The following is a 22,958-nucleotide window of genomic DNA, read 5'->3' as shown; positions in this document are numbered from 1 at the left end:
ACCGAAATTTCCTAACCAAGTCGTTGACAACGGGGAAGTCCGCTGAAATCTCCTAATTCGTTTCTAGTTTTTCCCGATAGGAACTCGTTTTCTATATTGCTGAATTGCTTTCTATTCCTTTTTATGACTAACTAACTAACTAACGACCACTTTCAGGTCGCTCGACGTGATGTAGGACTTGCTATTGGTGATCGCATGGCGGAATCAGGTGCCGCGTGGCGTAGTCAGAAACAAGTTATCATGGAAGTAATCATTTTTGAAATATAATTGCAATATTAAATTGAATATTCAATTTCTCAAAGTGTCACTTAATGCAAAATTCAGTGAAAACTAAATTGAATCGATTTGGAAACCTGGCGACCTTTTTTTTCTGTCAAAATGAAACGTTCTGTGATTGGTAGAACTGTTCATGGCAAGTGGCATAGTCATCGTTGCCAGGAGCCCATCACTTGGCCTCCTGATGTTGTTAAATAACCAGAGATGTGCGGTAGCATTTTATTTTTTGCGTCATTGTCAATTTATAAAAACAGTCTTACTGCTATTAGTGATCGCACGGCCGGAATGGTGGAATGGTGGAATGGTGGAATGGTGGAATGGTGGAATGGTGGAATGGTGGAATGGTGGAATGGTGGAATGGTGGAATGGTGGAATGGTGGAATGGTGGAATGGTGGAATGGTGGAATGGTGGAATGGTGGAATGGTGGAATGGTGGAATGGTGCCGTGTGGTGTGGTCAGAAACTAGTTGTTAATGTGGTAATCATTTCTGAAATATTTAAATATTAAAATGAATATTCGTGTTATCAAAGTGTCACTTAATGCGAAAGTCAGTGAAAATTAAATGACAATAAATTGAATCGATCTGGAAACCTGGAGACTGGTTTTCCAGTCAAAGCGCTCTGTGATTGGTAGAACTGTTCGTGGCAAGTAGCAAAGTCGCTGTTGCTAAGAGCTCATTACTTAATAGACTACTGTTGCTAAACAACCAGAGATGTGCGGTAGGATCTTATGTTTAGCTTCATTGTAAATTCATAAAAACAATTCAAATACTCTTATCAGATCAAAAATGATAATCATAATAATAATTTAATATTTATATTGCGCAAATTAACATGTCGATATGATCAAATGCGCATCACAACACTGTTCGGGGGTCTTTGGCCAGACTGCATCAGCAGTTTACAAACAATCGAAGGAAACTTGATCTGAAGATGCCCCCTCCCCCCCAATTCCCAGTAAACAGGCCAGACCACGTCACAGTAATCTCGTGAGTGGGTTCTTTAACGTCCCCTGCCTAACCAAATTATCTAATTAATAGATGTGGTTAGATTAGTGTAAGTTGTCATTTATTTGTACTTGGACTGAAATTTGTACAGTTTATAGATAACTCCGAATCTAATGTGATTCTACAAGAGTGGGGACGGCTTTTCTATTCTACAGTTTGTAAATGATGAGGAACTAGCCTTGTTTGACTGCTTATTTTTGTTCGTTAGATAGTTTTAAACACAACTTTGATTTAATTTAAACAAAACATTTCATTCACACCTTAATGAAACGAAATTCTAAAGTTCAGTTGTCACCGTTGCCCAGATTATAATTTTCATTCGAGAGAAACATATCACTTCATTTCAATTCTTGAATATCTTCTTTGCTTTCATTTCCGTCTTCTTCCGTGCTTTTTACGCCAATTAGTTCCCTTTTTGATGCTTTAGAGACTTTTTCAATTTCCCGACCCCAAAGTCCCGGGGGTCTATTTTGCAATCCCCTACCCCAGAGTCCAGGAGGTTTATTATTGAGCTCCCGTCCCCAAAGACCTAAGGGACTACTTCGCAATCCCCGACCCCAGAGTCCTGGGGGTTTATTTGCGTTTCTAAGGCCTAGAGCTGAACTTCCTCTAACTTCACGTCCCCAAAGACCTGGAGGACGGTTCTGTAATCCCCTCCCCCACAGACCCGGAGGACGGTTTTCCAATCCTCTACCCCATAGACCTGGGGGCTTGTTACTTAATCCCCGTCCCCAAAGACCCGGGGGCCTGTTATCCAATCCCCTATCCCAAAGACCAGGGCCGTAAATAATTTCTCGTCGTTCCGCCTTGTTCCGTGCTGAAAAGACCGATGGACTCTCGTCTTGATAATGATCTTCCGATTCATCCTCCTGCTCGGGACCAAACGGTAAATCGTTGCCAATTTTTTGCGCCTGGTTTTGATACTCAGTAGATCTTTCCAACATTCCGGGAAAATCGTCTTTCCTTTTATTGCTGTGGGATTCTGGAAGATGCTGTATGTCATCAGCTTCTGTGTTTAACGTTTCCTCCTCCACGCTGTTTTGCTGTTTCCTCGTTTCATCAAGTGCGTCTCCTCGCTGATGGAGCTCACTTACAGCGCTGTCCTCATCCGTGAATTCGGATCGTCGAGCGTTGCACATCGCCAAAAGAACCAAAAAGAAGACGATGACTTTAAAAGCTGGCATTCTGTAAGATAAAATGCTCATTCAATTGATGTTATCTATAAAACCAGCACAATAGTGGTATACCGGGTATTACCGTCAAATTGGCCAATTGCAAGTTTGGCCCAAATCCATTTAACGTTCTCTGTAGGTCAGTTGGTATACTTAGGTTGTAGTGTGGCGATAACAGAGTTTGTCACGGCTCTTTGACCAAGATATCTGAGATATATTGAATGTATAAAGGCTGATAGTTTCTAAAGAAACTGTTTGGGGCTGCGTCAGTTGGGGTAACTGCCTTTAAAGGCACACAAAACCCGCAATTCCTCTATTCGCTCCGTCGAAGGGCTAACGCTCGAAACGTCAGCTTTTATAATCGTAACGGTGGCCAATTTACCATTTCAACTTTGTTGATATGTTCAAATTATATATTGAATGTGATTGGTTTTGGAAATTCAGTCTATAATGGACAAGTAACCATCCTTGGAAACTGTTAAATTTACGACTATTTTACATGTGACTTATGACTTATAGTACCCTTAAAACACGTGATCAAACCTACCCACCGAAAACGATGGTTTTCTAACCGATGAAAATCGGGCAAATTGTAATATATTGTAGCCTTTTCTGCAAAACATTATTTACTAACTCAGACGGAAGCGGACATAAAGTTATTATGGTTCATGAAGATTCTTTTTTTTTTCAGTTGTGCAAACATGTTCTATCGTCGCCTCTTTCCTTAATTTCCGAAAAATATTTGCCCCCAAAGCAAACTATTAAACAAACCAAATTTCCGTATTTATAATGTAGCCAATTTCGTTTGTCGTGACTACCCTCCCAGGCTACTACGAATTTAAATAGATAATTTTTGTTAGTTCATAAACGAGAAATAATGATGGCTGGATGTGAATATTTCCCCCTAGAGTCACTGGAATAAAGTTGAATTTCTAATCTACTGTTCCTTTGTTTTTAAAACTAGCATACAGCTTTTGTTGTTTGCAAGTTTATCAAATGAAATTAGCTTCTGAGTTTACATGGTAATCAATGAAACAGGCTGAATTGAAATTGCTTGAGTCGTGTGGGCCTTTTGATTGCTTGGTTAGTTCAAACAAAATTAGTGCGTCTACAAGGTAAAAACAAAGTTAGTGATGGGAGTGAAAAGGTTGGGTGTCAATAATTCGATTTATCAAAAATTACTAAAATCCAGAAATCTAATTTCCCCAGTTTGACTAAAGGGTCACACTGGTTTGTCTCCCTTTTTTTTTTTTTTTAAAGAAAAAGTTTAAAGGGATACTTGTAATGCAGTCATTGATAAGTAGGTACTCAAAAAAAGAAAAAAAGAAATAAGGATCTTTCATGATCTCCAACAGAGTTTTATCTTTTTCCTTCTTTTTAAAATCTGACCAATTTTGCATAATTTGGGACCTTCAAAAGGTAAATATCAGTAGATGTAAGGCGGCAGCAGAGTGTAGAGAGCAAGAGAGTTGTGTCGACAAAAAACTATCTGTTCAACAGAATGGCAGGCACAATATAAAAACACTTGCCATCTACAAGAGTCGCAGTTGGTATTCCAAGTGTAAAAATGAGTCAGTAAGTGACAAGAAACATCAAACCTACCTAAAATAAATCGCTAGTCCTGAGGTTGCTCACTTTAAGGCGATAGATGTCTTTCTAAGAGAGCATGGAGATTTGTATCTTCTGTCCGATGAAGGATCTTTTTCGCCACAGTCTTACAAAGGTTTGTCGAAAAAAGAGCAACGTGTTCTCATTTAATATCCCGCTTGGTATAACAAACGGAAATGTTTCTGATATACACAAAAAAATAATAAACTATCTTTCATTAACGTAAATAAAGGCTTGAACAATAGGTAGCGCCAGGCGCCAGACTGAGTTAAAGCAAATTGGTTAATTACGTTTTATAAACGTACCCTGAGGTGTTTTTCTGTGACGTCCGTAATATCGCTACGAGTTAATGATATTTACACTTCTGATAGAATCGAAAAGAGACAACACTTAAGAAAATATCTCTGCCTCAACGAGTGTGGACTTTCGTAATCAGAATCAATATTTTGATAATTTTGATTTTTTTCAAGGGAGGCTTTCACTGCGCGACATGGTATTTGTATTAGGGTATTGCGTACTTAACGTGGATAATTTCCCCCCTACGTGGGAAGTAACCTGATTGTGTTTTATTTCTACGTTAGAAATGTTGTTTTTTAGTTAATTTTTTGGCATTTCCTGCCCTTAAGTGGACACACACACTCAAAAAAATGCATTCAGAGTTTTATTTTTCACTAATACTAAAATTTAACGAAAATAAAATGGAGGATTTCTACATTTAATGAGAAGTGGCAAGCCTGCATTCGGCAACTAAGATTTCTCAACGGTCAGTGGGGATTTTGCATAGATATGCTGAAATGTTGGTAATTTCATACCTTTTGACATGAAGCTAATATATGCATTGCAGAGCTTAATTGCCATAGAGCCTTACAAATAACTAAATTTGCCAGAAAGTCAAATGATCTTAGATAGCGTTGGGATATTTTGTTGTATGGCTTAAGTGGAATTTTCCTTCTCATAATTCAACTTTCCTATCTTCAAAGACCCGAAAAAAAATTTTGCCAAATAAGTGTAACCAAGTAGAGAACAGAAACCAATAGAAAATACACACCATTTTGCACACAAAAACACCAAAATAATCCAGAAACATCTACTGCAAACGAAATGAAATAAGTGAGTACCTTCCTAAACACACTTAATGAATTAGCCTGTTTTTCAAAATTATTAAGACAAAAATTCGTCTTTGAAACACCCATTGCAGTCTTATAGCGTATTTTTTTTAATGATGACTTAACTGATCCGCAACATTAGCCACGACTACCTTTCATTATTTTCAACCTCCCAAGTGTGGAATAGCTAAAAGTGAATTAACCAATACGCATAACTTTCTTTCTCCACAACCTCTTTATAAAAAACGTCGCTCAATTTCAACATCGCTAGCTTCTTTCTTAATTTTTTTTTGCACATTTGTACTTCTGTATCAGATAGAAGATATTTTGTGTATTGTCAAAATTCCCTCGTCAACCATTCTGAAGGATATAGCATTTTCATAGAAGGCATGAACGTGTTATTCTTATCTTTAAATTTTTTAAAGTGTCCAAATGCAATCATTCGCTATCAAATTCTACATTTGATAAATAAAAAGTCAGAAATAAAGGGTTTAATGTAGTTCTTACAAGGATGATTCCAATTCATTCTTAAGCTGGAATAAATATTTGCTATCGATCAATGCTCAATATATTCTTTACAAAGCGGTTTCAAGTTATCCTGAAGGTATGATACGAAGCACGTAGTATGCCAAGTATGAAGAAAAGCTGTTTAATTTCTTGGCTTCTGGCTCCAGAAACGACTATATTGTACTGAATCACCATACCACAGCGTTTTTGAAAAGGGAGCAGAAAATAAAGTCGTACAATCCAATAATAGATCTCACAATTATGATCAATTATTGTGTTTGTTCGTAAAACTTTTTTCGTCCATAACATTCAAATGTTTAGAACGCATTGAGACAAACATCATGCAAAACTGTACTATTTAAACGGCCATACAAGTTAAAATATGCAATCAATGTTTGCACAAAGATGGATCAGCCTAATGCCTCACTAAATAAGATGGATAAAAAAGCACAACTGTTTGAAATTTAAACGAGACGAAATAAAAGGAAGTTATGAATTCATGAATAATACATGTTCCTAAAAGGTTAATCAGCGTGGTAGTTTTGCATCAACCCCAAGTACAGGTTGCACCAAATTGAGGCCCACGCTACAAAATATCCAATTTTCCATTTCCTTTCCTTGACGTAAGATTGAATTACTTATTTGGGTAATTTCAGCAATGTTTATTGATTCCTTTTTACGTTCATGATAATCAAAAATCAGGGGGCACTCAGAAGAGTGATGCTCTTAATAGTTTCTTCTTTTTTCTTGAATTTTTTGTAAAGAAACGAATTTTGGCAAAGAAGAATGATTTTTTTCAAAATCTATGATTCCAAAACCATATTTTTCTGCAATCTTATTTCTTTGAATATATTCTTAAATCAGTCATTTCAAGTTAACTTTCAAGTTGATTCAGCTATTTGATCTTTTTTAAATAACGTTTTCATACTGTGCTTCTCTCAGAAACCTTGGTGTTGACTTTTTTTTTTTTATCCGAACCATGTTCTCATTCACCGTCGGTGATTATTTGGTGAAATTCCTTTGACAATTTTTGGTGTTTTCATCTTCGACGTTTAATCATAGCTAATATAAATTTATCATTACCATTAGAACTGTCTGTAGATCATCTTCAAAATGACATTTCAGTTTAAACTAAAGTGCACAAAAAGTGTCATCAAGATCAAAGAACATACCTGAACTGACTCTTTACTAAAAGTAATGTCTGCATGTTTTTCAACGAGACCTGTTTACTTTATCCAAGATGGATTTGCTGCCTTCGTTTTAAGACTAACATTGGAAGCCGGATATGCAAAATATCTTAACAACTTGGCTTGATACAAGACTAAACAAATTCTAATTTTGTAGTATGTTACAAGCTTAAAGGCATCAGAAATAAAATACTGTGCGACACGATTGTTATTTACTGGTTGTACCGTTATTTTAAGGCTCTGCTGTCATTAAAAAAGATCCTTTCTTATGCTGTTGTTGCAACTACTTTGTAGCCAATTTTTTCTTCAAATAGGACTTGATCATGCACATAGAGGCTACTTTCCCATATTCATGGGTGCCATTAGTAAGTTACTCAGTATGAGGCCTATATAAGCCATAGCAGAGTGATATCACTGTTTTGTATCTAGATTTGGCATGGTTCCAGGAAAACCAGTAGAAAATTATCTACACGCCCATACAATATATGCCTGCTATGTACTTTCAAGAGAAAATAATGTGCCATCATTTTCTCCTCATACTTTGTTTAGTTTTTGTGTTCATGAAAAAACGAATGACTTAAAAAATAATTTTGGAATCGTGAGTTCGAGTATTTTTGCATTTTTTTGTACAATTTTGAATTATTTTATTGTGTTGTATATTTGAAAGGAAGACCTTATTCTAAGGACGTAGGTTAATCAGCAAATCTGGCGTATGACATCATACTTTTAACATGTTATTCTCTTTTTGTAAGCATAAAAGGCTGTTTACTAACAGATTGATTTTCTCGAAATAACTGTACGATAATTCCGCCCTTAGTGATAAAGTAGGATTTGATTTACCCATGATAGGCACCTGTATCATAGTTTGACGGTAAAACCTGGAAAATCTACTCGTTAGAGTGTGATACGTTTAAAAGATTTTCTAAATGAAGGGAATGTAATGTTTGAAGTCGCCGACAAGAAGAAGAAACGTTTTTAAACCCAAACACTTGTGGCTGAAAGTCAAACAGTTCTATTATCAAAAAGGAAGTGAAACCGATAGAAGACAAACCCGACCTGATTGATCTCAGCTATTAAGATAAAAAGACTAAATTACCAAGCTTTGGTTATTTCATAAAAAATACCAAATTTTAGACATGGTCTCGCAATTTCACAAACATCATACAACCTTCCATGTTGGACAATGAAAACTCGAGTTATGTTTCATTTGCATTTTGTATATTATTTACATATTGCTTGCTCTGGAGAAACTTTGACACGCGACAAAACAAAGTTGAAGAGAATTTGAATTAGGGCAAGAGAATCTTAACCAAACAAAATTCTACACGGAAAACAACAGGTTTTAGCATTTGGTTCCATTGAGAATTAACGAAGACTAAGCTCAGGGTTGGCCAGAGATTCCAAACAGATGTAGTTCACTTAATCTTAAATATATATTCATTTTAGGGAAAAAAAATTGAAATTAATCTAATTAACGAAAATTCTTCACGGCAACGGAAAGATACAAATTACACATAATTGGTTTGCATTCCTCTTAATTTCGCGATTGGATGCGGCGGATACATGAATATAACTTAGTTTTACTACTTGCTACTTTGCCTCACAGTAATGAATTTCTGTCTCCCCTTTCACGAAATAAACCACAAGCATCCATGATACTGCTAGAGGCAATAAAGAAAAGGCCTCGAGGAGAAAAATCCTGACCCTATTTCACAAAAAAATTGGTAAAGCTCAACCGAAAATTCCGCTTGAGTAACTCTTTTGGTTATTTCTGTTATTCATCTGGAGTTAAAGAGACATCAGTTTTTTCATTAAAATACAATACCTAATTGATGACCATACAGGTCAAAATCTGTTTTTAGACTCAATCAGCTCAAAGCCCATACTTCTTCATGTGTCAAATAACTAGTAAAAGGGGAACAAACCCTTTCCCCCCTACCTGCACTTTGTTCAAAGATATGCTTTTTATGGTCGAATTCACCTCGCACGCACTTTGAAGCAAATGCAAGCACTTGTAGTGTTAATGATAATTACTTTTCCTTAAAATTATAAAGAAACGTTTTCTGCTTCAGGCTGAGCACCACTATCACGGCTTAGAATCTTTTACCATGCGTAAATAAATTAGAAAACGGAAAACATATTTAAACGGAGAAACATCAAGCATAATCACAAGAAGGATACGGTATCGAATTTTTAGGAAAAAGAGAATAATTTATCTTCCTTGTTCCATTTATTTGTGTGTGCAGAGGTAAACGATTAACCCACAAAAGTAAAAAAGAAGGGGAAATCACATGATCCTTCGATGTAATTTTGCGTTTTTAATTAATATATATTGGTTTTAACAATAATGATGATAATGATAATAATAATAATAACTTTTCTTTGTAGAGCGCTGATATCAGCACTGTGGGGGGGGGGGGGGGCGAGACTTTACCAGACTGCTAAGCAGTTTACAATCAAATAAAGGCGAATCTAACAGATGCCCCCTTCCCCCAATTCCCAGTAAACAGGCCAGACCACATCACAGTAATTTCGTGAGAGGTTTCGCCTAACCAAGTTAACTAATTAATAATGATGCAGGAGACGGGACCTACGGTTTATTCTTCCTTATCCGAGAAGACCAGAATGTCTATCCATTTCTTGATGTTATAGAAAGGTAGCACATTCTCCTCAGTTATTTTTAAGACCCTGAGTGTTGGTCCGGCCGGGGCTTGAACCCTCGACCTCCTGCACAACAGTCCGGAGCTCAACCAATTGAGCTAACCGGGAGGCGGTCTATGTTAAGACGTTCAATCCTCGGTCTTCAGTGTAATGCATGGCGACTTGAGCTAACCCTTACTTACTTTATGTTTTTGAGTTGCGATAGGAATTGCTGCTACCACGTTTGAAAAATCATCTGTTTGCCGTGGGCATTTCATATAGTCCCCCGCGCTCTTCATATCACTGGATAATGCCTTCGGTTGCGATTTTCAATAAAACACTCATTCATACCTGTAGCTTGAACTCTCTAAAACAAGGCCTACTTTTATGGTAAATGTTACTAAACAGGAGAGATATCAAGGGTTTGATGCTGCTCTCCACTGCACACTTAGCCTATATATAAGTATAAAAGTAATTCTTTTAAGGATTTTTTCATAGTTACCACCAGGTTAAAGCTCTTTAATCAGCAATTTTGTTGCATTGAAATTAGAGACTTATAAAACTTCTAGTATGATTCTATCAGTTCCTATCTCTCTCCCCGGCTAGACCGAATCATCTACCGTTTCTCTTTGAATTCGCTCTAACGCCATTCAATTCAGTGTCGAGTTCAACAATTTCCATTAGAAACGAACAGAAGTCAAATAAAAGACATCGTTATTACATGTGAATTGATTTGGTTTTACTCATTAACGTTTAAATTAAAGTACCGCCAGTCAGTATTAAACTCCCAAGATATATAATTCCACCAAAAACAGAAAGCTAATAATATGATTAATAAAGCTATATCTGAGTTTAAAAGCTAACTTACCGGAAAGCTTTTTACTTTATTGTGCTGCTGGTAAACTGGGTTTAAAGCACTCGATAATAACTAAATTAACAGTGAAGCAAACGGTTAGGTCTAGGGTAAGCTTAGGGTTAGGGTTTGTGTTAAACGGGCACTTTAAATATATTCCCTTATGATGCCGTGACAGTGTGAAAACTTCGGCTCAAAAAGAAGAGGTGTTTGCTTCGAAAGCGACTTTCCTGAATCTTTTGTCTGTTGAGTTCATTATAGCATTCACAAGTAGCTATCACATGTACTAATCTATTCAAGGTGTTGCAGAGAATTACAGCTCTTAGTTCTCATTAATTTTGTCTCAATAACGATGAGCTAACGCTTTTTGTTCATTCGGAAATCAAGATTCGCCGGCGCCTCGCATTAGCGCTTTGTTAGCGTTTTCTCGGCTTATGTTTTACTTTTTATTGCTTTGTATTTAAGATCTCTAGATCAATCGAGCCGGCTTTTAGATACTCAATAATGAACTCAGTCATAAAAAGTTTTTATTAGTTAGGAATCATAAATTATAATTAGGCTGAGGTATAGACTTGTAAATAGTATAACAATCATCACAGCTATACACATAACTAAACTTGATGCGGAAATAAATCAGATCCTGAAAAACTTTCGCGTTCATTTGCGAGATTGGAGGTTGCAACCGCGATGAAATAACCTTTCCACGCCAGAATATGATTATTCTTTAACTTTGTTTCATGATTTTCAGTAGAGAGCCAGCCAGAACTTGGAAACGTTGCTGAACAGAATTAAACACTGCAAGAAATTTAACAGAATTTCACGGTAATTTTAGCGGTATATTGGATCGACACCTCATCTTATAGTTTCAGACGCAATTCCAATTTTTCCGCCTTAAAAATGTATGAATAAATTTTGGCATTTTTTATAAAGATGAATTAACAAGTTAAACTTCAGTACGAATTGCCTTTATCGAAGAACCTGTGAAAGATCGCACGAAAAAATAATTGGTCTTTTATTTCCAAAATAAAAAAATGATAACAGCATAAAGTAAGAGAGAAAATTTTGAAAATAAATCAGTGAATGAAGTATGAAAGTCCACCTGATGAAGCATATACGTCATGAAATACTCAGTGAACTCAAACAATCTTCAATCTGCTGATCTATATTTCTTTCTTCATAGACAATGTCTCTAATGAAGAAGTGAGAAACTCAACAAGGCAAGCCATCGGAGTCTTCGGACCATACAAAGATTCAAACTGGATTGCGCATGGGCACATCAATTTCATGAGAAATTTCTGTACGACTTTCATGGAGGGCATTACGTGAAGAGGGAGAAGGAGAAGGAGACATTGAAAAAAAGAGGTCGAATGAAAACATCCGAGACTAGACTAGCTTGACGCTGAGCGATACTCTAACATTTTCAGTGGCGCCCAATCCCCGGAGGAATACTCCTCGGACACTTCGAAGGGGAAGGGGGAGAGGGGGGAGGGGTTGTGCCTTCCCGCCTGACCGTGAGACCAAAAATGTTATTTTCCATGCCAGTTTTCGGATCTGGTTTTAGAAAGTTATACTTGATTCATAACGCTCTTTCTGTGGTCATTTTTAATTCTAAATCAGTAACAGAACATCAGAACGGGTAGAATTCACCTGGATTGGTTATTACCTCTCTTTCTGTATTCTTCATTCTTGGAAATGCTAAGAGGACTATTTTTATCAGACTCTCTCGACCCAATTTTAGATGATAAGGGCTAAATTCTCTACTTGTGTTCAGACCAAAATCTAAAAACTATGCATCCTTTTAGGTCGGATATACCTTTATTCCTTTATGGTCTATGCAAGCAGAATTAGCCTATGCAGAAAATTATCCCTTACCTCAAGGGACAAGAGGAGTGCAAGCATTTTCGGAAATTCGCGTTCCATTTTGATTCTGTTTGAGGATAAAGCCCACGGTCAATATAGTTTTATCGAAAATCTAAACCAAATCAAATATGACGATTTCCTTAGCTCACCCCTCTATCACAGTGGGTTTTTCTTTCCTTTTCTCATGTTTTTTTTTTAAACACCCATATCCTTGTGAATCACCACATATTGTAGCATCTTCTTCGAGTTTGCCTCACCACCTCACCACTTTCGCAGAGCTCAAGTAAGGGTTAATTAATTGTAAGTGACATGAATAAAGGATCCACGAAAAGGAAATCAAATTCTCACCCACATTTCATGTACGTGCTCGCTTTGAATCGGTTTTGAAAGGTGACTCGTGGCAATATGTTGTTCGCCCTTACGTGACGATTAAAATACAAAAAAGTAATGATGTGCTAGTTTCACAATTTGTTTCATCACTTCTTGATCAGTAGCTACTTAGGTAGCCTTTGCGCCAGTTTTCATCATATATGTGTTGGCTCGATGTGCACGGTGAAATTTGATTAATTCACTCCATAGTTTAAGTGGATCAGACCTTTTTGCGTTGGTTCACCTCTTGACCTCTCCTTCCTACAGGAAATCATAAATATGTTTTCCTGGCCAACGTAAGAAAAAAAAAATAGGAAAGAAAAACACTTTTGATTTGTGTGAATAAACTCAGATTTTAAACATTGCTACTATAACACAAAAGAAAGTGCGTCGATTGTCACACGAAATACGAAAGGTCTCTATAATCTATAATTGTCCAGTCTGATGCTACTGGGCTGATTCGCGTCTTTCATTGCAGGGGCGGATCCAGGATTTTTTTGAGGAGGGGGTGCACCACTAAAGAATGGCGTAACTGACTGGTGACCGGACATAAACAAATTGTAATAGCAAATACGAAAAAGGCTTTTGCCCGGGCAATAACATATTGAACTGCTGAGAACACATATCAAACGCTATAGTACTTCAACACCAATAAACTACATAAATTTTTTTTTTTTTTGCAGAATACCACTTGTATTAGAAAGCCGCAGGTCATCTCAGGGGGGAGGGGTGCGCACCCCCTGCACCCTCCCCTAGATCCGCCCCTGCATTAATACATTTGTTCTACACGTCAAGTTGACCGAATTTACATTTTCCGTCGGTGAATGACCAAGGTTGTTTTGTTTGATGAAGGGGGTGATCCTGGACGAGTTATATAACGGCTTTCAAGAAAAACATTCTACCAGCACAGTCAAGAGGTTAGTCTTAGTCAGTCCAGATATATCTGTTTTCATTTTTTTCAGTTTACACTGCAGCGGTTTGACCAATGACTTATTTTTCACAGACGACTCCGAAATTTACTTGGATTACGAAATTGTCTTTATCTCAATGAAAAGCGTCTAAGGTGTTACCTAATTCTGTATAATTTTTGTTGGAATTGTACATCATGGAAACTTTCTACATTGTTTCCAGTGAGTCGCTCTTCTTAGAGGTTTTATTGTTCAAAGAGTCATTTTAGCAGAACTCGACCAGGTCATTTACGTGTAGATCGCAGAACCATTTTTTAGCCGCATGCACTGCGTACAATACGACCAAACTCGCACGTACATGGAGAGGATGTTGTGGTTCGGCAGTATTGTGCGCTACGGTGATTCTAGCGTTCTGATAAATGAACGTTTAAACTCGTGCGTGCACCTGCGATACGCTGCAGAATGAATTTTGATGTCTGTGAAGTAAAACGTGTGAGGACCACAAGAGACCGGAAAGAGGGAAAAAGCTCTTTGTCCTCAAAATTTTACATATGCCCTCGTAGCCTCGCTTCTTGGCCAAATATTCATACCATGGACAATCTCTTAGCCGCGAACATTACCAGCCGACATACCAGCCGCCTGAAGAGCTTTTTTATTTCACTAACTAGACACGTATTAACCAAAGCACGATGTCTTGATGCATTACCAAACTCTCCCAACTCATTGATTTGTATATCAACACGAGCAAAGATTCACAGATCAGATTTTAAGAGTTATTTCATGCATTGGACCAATCGGGTCTTAACCGAGTACATATTGGACGAATGTGTTCATTTTTCTTAATGGAAACGAACTTGTATTAATAAAAGAAAAGTTCTCCAAAAATTGTAGTTTCTTTCAAGCTGAACTATTTTTACCGTGGGTACTTGATTGCCGTGCAATCTTATATCATTAGGAAAACGTTTGATGCACTCTGTATCCGTTGGAAATTCGTGTATGTCTTTTTGTGGTTACTTTACAAAAATTCCGCGTTGGAACAGAGTCATAAGGGTGTTTTAGCTGATGTTTTTCTCGTTTCATGCGCGACTAAGTTTAGACATCTTTTATCTTGATTTAGAGAATGAATAAGGTTAAATTTCGTCGTTACAAGTAATCTAATCCTTTTCTGCTTCGATATAAGGCTATTAAGCGATTTTGAACATTGGAGGAGGCTCGCCCAGGAAGCTTAGAAAAAATTGTGTTCCCATCAGCTGATTATGACGTTCGTTTGGCACCTCTTAAGTTTAACAGGAAGCAGTTGACAAGTTAGAAGAGAAAGTGGGTGGACTGGGGAGGAATAGGAGTAGCTCTAACACGCACAAACTTTGAAAATGCGACTGATAAACAGAAATACATCCTCTGAAAGTTGATAGTGACTCTAAATCGTGACATAAACGATTGAACTTTCATTTATCATCATTACTACGGTGAACAAATACATCTTTTAGAAATTGAGGGCACCCTTTGGTGAAAACGTTAAACAGCGTTCAGTTCCCCTTAGAACAATCAGCGAATAATTTAAAGGAGCAGTATGATTAAAGAAATAACTTTGTCGCAGTTTAAAAGGAAAACTCAATGACTCATCATGATTTGATAAATATATCCACGGCTGGCTTGAACTCATAAAAAAAAACTTGCTCAATTTGCTAAGGACCTGTGTTACATCCACGCAAGATCGACTGGTGAGTTTCCAAAAGGACGAACTGTACCATTTCGCGCACATCAGCGCCTCTAAGCCGGAAACATTAGTCACCTCAAAAAGTAAGGTTCACCAATATTAGTCGGATTGGTGTGATACGATTTGATAGACATGTGCCAGTTTGAGTCTGAACGCTGATTGTAGGGGGGCCGTTCACTAAAGGCCATTATAAACACGAGTATTCTATCAACAAAATGCTGGGCCGCCAGGTCAACTGATACACAAAGTCTTTGTCTACATTAAGACACCCATGCTGTTAAGTCCATCACTTGTTTCATTGTCCATGTGGTACTCGATCTCCATTTTCAAACTTTTCTTTGAAACGGATACGATGAACAAAACCCTTCGTTACGGAAACATCGAGTAAATAAGTTGGCGTGGACATTTCACAAGTTAACTGTAACTTTCCAAACCAAACTGGTTTTTAATTTGTAAGGCGGTAAACTAATTATGCATCTTGTTTTCAAGGTTTCAGAAGCTTACTTCTTGCACTTTTATATATTTCTGACAAACTTCTGCAATGTGCGTGTTAACTAATAACTTATCACGAGCCTTTCAGTTGCGGTTGCGGAAATGAAGTAAGACAAAAACATGCACGTGGCAGCCTTCCTGAATGAAATATCTCTTATGGTTTTAAATGCTCGAGTGTCGTCATTATCGTACACCAAAGGAGAAAAAGGAGACCATCATGTTTTAAAATGAAGTCTCCGTGAAAAGTTTCAGTATAGATATCAAATGGCCTTCTCTCTCTGCAGGTCCTCCCTGACATGTTCGATTCACACATCGCTCCCCCAAAAATATACGTTGTTTGAATATAATGACTTGGACTTGAATATAAAATTTTCATAACAAAATTGCTGCATTTGGCCTTGCTTGATCATGAGAAGTTTTCTTAAATAAATATAATATATTTCTCATGATCATTTGGATCAAAGATAACTTAAAAACAAACTTGTTATCAGATTAAGACATTAACTTAGAACTCTCACAAATGGATTTGTGTGCAGTGTTCAAAGTGTGTTTTAATCGCGTGTAAACCTGTTTTTTTCACTGTGAGATCCCCTTTTCAGTAATTCTGTTCAATTACGAAAGTCTCTGTAAGCGGGGGTTTGTGTCCAGCAGGCGACTCGAGGAAGCTATACTGCATTCAACACGTTAACTGAGTGGTTTAACAATTAAGTTATTCAATTTAATTTTTATCGCGATAGTGGGTTCTTAAAGCGCTTAACTGTGCACTTCTTCCGCGACTTAAGTGCATAAACTGAAGTTAACTTGTTCATTTATCTTTAGATATAAAAAGATACAAAAATTTATTGATACATTTTTAAATAAGAAAAATAGGCATCGTCGTCAAAGAGTTTATCTAAAACATTTCTTCAGGCTATATTGATTTTTCGACCATGTTCCTTCATAATTTGAGACTCTATAACTGCGATTAAAGAGTTTGATTTATTCGCTTCGCCAACAGACAGGTGGTGAGTCTTACCTGGCTAAATAATCAAAATATTGTTCGTGTGCTGTTTCTCTCTTTTTTTTTAAAGCATGCAGCTTCGCGCGGCCACGTGCGCGTGCCAATAAAAGACAATGCAATGGCTTCCTTAGACGCGCCACCAACAGGCGTTAAATCCACAAAACAGTACTGGGCTGAAACAACGGAAAAACTATGTTGAATTGTACGAAACTGATAGCGGATTCCACGTCACTTCCACATCCTATGTGGGGGCTGGGCCGGGGTCTTTATAAATTTCTGACGGTTATCACTTCAAGTCACTGAAAAACAAACACTGATCCGGTAAGGCCAGATCGGAGTTATCAACGGGTCAATCAAGTAAATTTTACCTTAAAAAACCCAAGGTAACTGAATTTTATTTTTGTCTCTATTTTCTTATAGTGTTGTGATACATGTTATGCTAAAGCTGTGCCTTGAAGAAAAATGTTCGTCAAATTCAGTTTCGATTATCACTTTGGATCAAGCAAGAAGACTATTAGTTTAAGGTTTGCAATCAATACAAAAGACTGTTTGTAAGATAGATTTATTTCTGTAAATTTTTCACGAGATTTACGCTCAGAAAAACCCTATCATGTAAGTAGCACATTGCTTAAAAAAACGAACAAATATCTTATGCTATAAGAAGGCTGGACTGCTTGTGTTATACGAGTTGATTTCACTTTGCTCACCATATTCCACTAACATAAAGTTGGAATGTTTTTTATCCACACTTTCTTATTTGAAAAATAGGGTTTCAATGAATTAAAAAATTATCATGAGTTCTTTGTGTTACAAGTTACTCAATATTAACAAAAGAAAATACTGTTATATTGGATTTCGTGATCTCCACATTCATATTTAGTCGCGCTATGTAGGAAATGGTGGTACAAAACACAGGATGGATCGTATCAATAGCATCCTGTTAGGTTTGCTGGTTTACTAACTTGTAAAATTAATTAATTGATTTAGTTTCTTGCATGAGTAACTGTACGCTTGAATAGAGTGGATTAGAGTTTGCTAAAGACAATGAACAAAATAGTTTATGAGAAATTAAAGGATAAGAAAGCCCGTTTATTGAGCTTTAAATCCGGTTTTGTCGAATTAGCCCCTGCATGATTTCATTTTGAAATGATCTACGTAGGAGTTAAAAGTGAACAGCTAGTGTTAGTTTGAAAAATGAAATGATTTGATCATTTGCATGCTAATTCCAACGGCTTCATCACAAGAAAATTCAAACAAGTAGACGAAATACATTTGCCACAGGATGAACATTGAAACTACCCGTTAACTTTCCTTTCACAAAATCATAAATTTTTGGAAAGAGTTTCTTGGGCATTTTGTGTACTAAAAATATGCTCCTTCTCCGCTTATTTCTGAGCTTCTCGTACTTAAGGTCAGTTAGAATCGAGAGAAAATTTTGAAAGTTCAGAGAATTAATCAACCATGAGGCCTTATCATGGGGTTGTTTTTAGTTCATCTGTGCTCACGAAGATCACGGAAGACTCGAAAATAACCAGTCCTGTGATGCGAATTTCGCCAACGCAAACATTCCATGCGGTATATTTTTAATCTGTTGTCTGCGTATATATCCTGCAGCGCACGATCTACATGTAACATATTCCGAGAGTTTCAGAATACCACCTGATACTTCTTTTATCTCCTCGCACTGTAATTATCTAACAGATACTATCGGGAATCGAAGCAGAGTCACGGATGAAATTTGTATCATTACGCTGGGGCATTCATATCATATCCATTGATCCTATATTTATACATATGATTGCGAGAATACTTAGGTTTTCAAATTAATCAGCTGAGAGGTAGGTTAGAGTGCATATTCTTTCCTCCTCAAAACTTCATCCTCAAAGAGTAATCTAAAAATAGCGATTGTTGCGTCGTAAATGATCTTCACGTAGACATCACATGTGGGATCTGTCTTGTTCTCCATCAGAGTAAGCAGGAAAATAAAAGGGTGGGAAGAACGCGAAAAAAGTCAGGCTGAAAATTTTCCAAGTTTATGCAGCTGCAAGTTTGTCTTCGCCTGATCTTATATCATGTCCCATCCATGTCCCCTCTTTTAGCCCCAATTTTTTTTGATTAGCAGTTTTAACCGGTTTCTCTGAAATATACACACGGATATTCTTCGTTTTTACATTTTCTTCAATTCACTAACTTTGTGGAACTATCTTGATAACCAAACCTGTAGTACAGACTGTTTCGACAAAAACTTTGAAATAAGATTAATTTCTGTTGGATATTTCAGACTTTCAATTTTATTGTATATATTTATACGCTGATTATTTCGTGACCTCCTCGCAAAAAGTTTTGCTTGTATAATTGAACCTTGTAAGGAACAAAATGTAACAGTATTTTTCATTATCTGAGGGCTGTTACGTCATCAGTTCTTATCCCAATATCAGCTTTGTAGATGGCTCAACTATAATTTATTTAGTACTCGTTTAAACTTAACTTTTCATGGACATGCCTCTCATTCTGCTTAACATCTCTGCATTTGATTATCATCATCATCGTTATCATTATTGTTTTCCTTTCTAGCGACTCTGTGTTGGCTAAATCAATAAATTGCGCTCCACAATCTAAACTGAGTAAACGTTTACAACAACACCTGAGATGAACCGACAGCTACTCTCTATTTTAGCAATAATAACTTTCCTCACGATAGCTGACCTTAGCAGCAGAACTGGTTGTGAAGCGAATCAACGACGTAGAAGGTTCACGTGGCACCGAAGGCGTTTGATCACACATCGACCGACGAAGTCTGCATGGAATAAAAATGGCCAGGTGAACATGAATTCACAAAAGCCAGCACAAAATGATGATGACACAATAGAAACACAAGATTTTGATAATGAAGAACAGGTTGGAAAATTCTACGAGGAAATGTTCGGAAGTGGTAAGATGCATCGTTTTTCTCTAACTAATAGGATCACAATTTTAAAAAGCTTCAATTTAAATCTTCAGTTTTCAAGATGTGACTCAATTCGTTATTAAAATTTATATCAAAATCCTGCTTGCTGGATAACGTATTGAGAGGTTACATGTTTATCCTCTGTGTTAGTTAGATAGTTAAGCAAAGAGGTTTCATTCATTTTTCACAAACTTAGTGGAAAAAAAAGCCTTTACATTGAGCTTCGTGCTGTCTTAACGAAATAAACTTTCAAACAGCACAGCACAGATAAAAATCACATGGAAAACTCTGGAAAACCAGTCTACATTGATCTTAGTTTTAATAATAAAAATAATAATATAGATCAATTTCTATAGCGCATTTCCATGTAAATGCTCTAATGCGCTTTACAACAATTGCGGGGGGCTTTTCTAGACTGCCGGCGGCAGTTTACAATATATAAAGAAGAAATTTTTTTCAGATGCCCCCTCCCCCCATTCCCAGTAACCAGGCCAGACCACATCACAGTAATCTCGTGCTGTGGGTACTTTAACGTCCCCTGCCGAAATTAACTAATTGATAGATGCAGGAGAAGGGACCTCCGGCTCTACGTCCTATCTGAGAAGACGAAGCAATGTGAGTGAAACGTCTTGCTTAAAGGACACAACGTGAAGCCCCAGCCAGGACTTGAACCCGGGCCATCTGACCAAGAGTCCAGCGCACTGAACACTGGACTACTCACGCCTCAGTTTTGCATCTGATTGGTCGAGAAGTTGGCACTTATTTTCTGGACCAATCACAGAGAGCAGGGAAACAGACCACTGCAGTTTAGGATTTCTCTTAGCAGTCAATTGAAAATGCCACTTTACGACGCACGTGTGGGTATTGTTAACTTGTCCAGTCGCTTCTCTACTAACTATAATATTTTTTTCAATTTTTTACAGGTGATATGCGTTACCCACATGAACCTTGATTTTTACGAAGACTAGAGATGTTAAATGGAGTCGATAAAAATATAGTTTTGTAAATGTTTTAAATTCATTATATTAATTTATAGAAAGGAAATTGTATTATTTAACTGATTTATTAAAGAGGATTATTGGTGCGTCTTGAAACATTACACGAATCATCACCTGCAATCTTCGTAGGTCTCCGTTGTCTCTAAAGTATTATTGTCACATCCCATTCTTGGAAAATTCAGTGATTTACGAGAGTGATTGCTTTTTTTTCTCAAGAAAACTATGAGACTACAACCGAAAATAGTACACGTACAGACTTTTCCATATATAACTCACTGAAAAACCAGCATACATTCAGTTACGTATTTTTTACACTGATGAGACTGAAAGTTACAAACCTTTTCTGGGTGATCCTACAAAATACAGATTGACTGAATAAACTAATCAACAGATCAGTTATTAGCAGCTATTACGCAATGCACATTGGAAAATTTCTACCATGCAAAATGTTTAATCAGTCATTTAAGTCTCTCATAAAAAAAGTGTATTTCTGGAAAGAAAATGTTTTAAACTATTACGATAGTTTTACTTCATGCAACTTTTAAAAGTATATAAGTGTACAACTGTAATATAATGAAGACAGAAGACGTGAAACAGTGCTGAATTTGGCATGGTTCTGTGCTTCTCCATCTCTAAGACATTAAAACTGAATATCAAACGGAAAGGAAGATGATTGAAAGGTAAGCAGTTGAATAAAAACGCCAGTAACAGTTTGAACAGAATTTAAACTCACTTTTGTAGATTCAAAATAATTAGAAAATAAAAAGAAAAGACTTGATACATGAAAATTAGATGTCAGCGTTTGAGTAAAAGAATTTTTTCCAGCGCACTTTTGCAATATTCAAAATTTCTTTGACAATGATGTCGTTTTTAGTTTAGTTTAGTTTTGTTTTTCCTTTAATAGTGCACTTCTTAACACTACGACACTTTTCTTAAGCCTTAAGAATTTGATTAAGTTTCTAACTGACCGTTAAACCACTGTTGTTAATCTAGAAACAGAAAGAGATCCATGCATGCAGAGCGAAAACATAAATTAGAATAACAGGGATAATTTCAAATTGCAGTTGAAGAGGTCAAAACATGATAAAACTGGCAATTTCCACGCTGCTGTGCTTTATTGTTTCCCAATACGCTCTTATCAAAACTCTTCTCAAATCCTTTTATATACATTTCGTTTAACTTAAAAGTTTCCCTTACAGACGATTAAACTACCATCGATGATACATTTCGAGTACGAGAATATTTTGTCGCAGAGTGCTGTTGAATGGCTAAGTATGTTGTTCACAGTTGTTGATGCTGCCAACAGAGTGTTTTACATTCACACAGTTGTCCAACACGTAACCGAGTAAGTTAATATGATTATTACTTACCTTCGTGGGGGTAGAATATCGTTTATGTCATGAGCCGTGCTCAAGCGAGATAAAGTTTTAGCAAAAGGAAACGGAGTTCGTTGCATTTACCAAGATCTAGACCACTCTATGTCTTCATGAAATAACATGTATTCGCCAGACACAAAGAAACGTCCAATTACAGGATATTTACCCGAACGTTTTGACGTAGGTTATAAAATTTTTATTGTAATGATAAGGCCCTGGCTTTTGTGATAAAATTTAGCGCTTAGCAGGATGTCAGAGTATTCTTAGACATCTACTAAAACCTGGCGAAATTTTTTACTGAATAGCTTCTCTTAATCCCTTTTCTAGTTTAAATTTTATGTGATCGAATCTGGCAAGATAACAGCTCTGCCCGCTTAACGTAAGATGTTTAATTCTTTTTCCTAAAATAATAATAATTTGATGATATACTTTGCTAAAATTTCTCGGAACTGAGCAATGAACCTCTCGCGTGCTGGTAGAACCTACAAATACGACGACTGTGAAGACGTATGTATTCCGAAGGTTTGTGGGATTGGATCGTGAATTTTATCTGATAATTTACCCTTGGGGATTTGCTGTCTTTACGAACTTACCTATCGCGCAGTGGGTTGTCCTTCGAAATAAACCCTTTATTACAAGTGGATTATTCTTTCCCATTCATCGATTTGAATTCGTATCCTGAGTACAATGTACCAAGGTATGTGCAAAGAAAGCTATATTTTTCATCATGATTTCTGATGCAGAATCAAATGATAAAAAAATAACCTGTAGTATGCAAAGAAAGAGAAGAAGATGTATAGAAAGAAGGATAAACAATATAGTAAGCTGTTTGTTATATGATACGTTCTGGATAAATTGCAAACTTCTCCCCACTTCATTGGATGGAAATAATGATGAGGATGGTGTACACGTCGACTTGTAGAATGATTTTACTG

The 22,958-nt window shown here is 36.7% G+C and overlaps 1 protein-coding gene and 2 long non-coding RNA genes across 5 annotated transcripts in view; 2 read left to right on the top strand and 1 right to left on the bottom strand.

Annotated features, from left to right (window-relative positions):
* Positions 1-13,259, top strand: part of LOC111320838 (uncharacterized) — a 40,070-nt gene extending 26,811 nt beyond the window's left edge. Inside the window, exons 2-3 of the long non-coding RNA XR_015993934.1 lie at positions 11,105-11,178; positions 11,537-13,259. This is a non-coding gene — a long non-coding RNA (uncharacterized LOC111320838). The remainder of the gene's footprint in view (positions 1-11,104; positions 11,179-11,536) is intronic.
* LOC111320883 (uncharacterized) lies at positions 1,328-22,132 on the bottom strand. 3 transcript variants are annotated; one of them, XM_022923618.2, is made up of 2 exons: positions 22,018-22,132; positions 1,328-2,468 (listed from the first exon to the last, which is right to left on the bottom strand). In XM_022923618.2, the coding sequence occupies exons 1-2, from the start codon at positions 22,101-22,103 to the stop codon at positions 1,622-1,624; spliced, it is 933 nt and encodes a 310-aa protein (XP_022779353.1). In that variant the 5' UTR covers positions 22,104-22,132; the 3' UTR covers positions 1,328-1,621. The 3 variants fall into 3 exon arrangements, with proteins under 3 accessions (XP_022779353.1, XP_022779354.1, XP_022779355.1); XM_022923619.2 differs by lacking the exon at positions 22,018-22,132 and adding an exon at positions 6,849-6,943; XM_022923620.2 differs by lacking the exon at positions 22,018-22,132 and adding an exon at positions 4,058-4,216.
* LOC111320884 (uncharacterized) lies at positions 16,866-20,743 on the top strand. Its single transcript, XR_002693902.2, has 3 exons — positions 16,866-17,085; positions 19,277-19,634; positions 20,573-20,743. It is a non-coding gene; the product is annotated as an uncharacterized LOC111320884 (long non-coding RNA).
* Positions 22,133-22,958: the final 826 nt, after the last annotated feature.

The sequence above is a fragment of the Stylophora pistillata genome, chromosome 12 (assembly GCF_964205215.1).
Source record: "Stylophora pistillata chromosome 12, jaStyPist1.2, whole genome shotgun sequence".
NCBI lineage: Eukaryota > Metazoa > Cnidaria > Anthozoa > Scleractinia > Pocilloporidae > Stylophora > Stylophora pistillata.
Note: the sequence above shows the minus strand (reverse complement) of the source record. Positions and strands in the feature narration are given on the sequence as shown.

What these genes read in the sequence shown, in the direction of transcription:
- LOC111320883 (XM_022923618.2), bottom strand. Translation starts at nt 22,103, where the DNA reads ATGCAACGAACTCCGTTTCCTTTTGCTAAAACTTTATCTCGCTTGAGC. An exon ending in GATATTCTACCCCCACGAAG is followed by an intron (nt 2,469 to 22,017) that starts GTAAGTAATAAT and finishes TTTATCTTACAG; the next exon opens with AATGCCAGCTTTTAAAGTCA.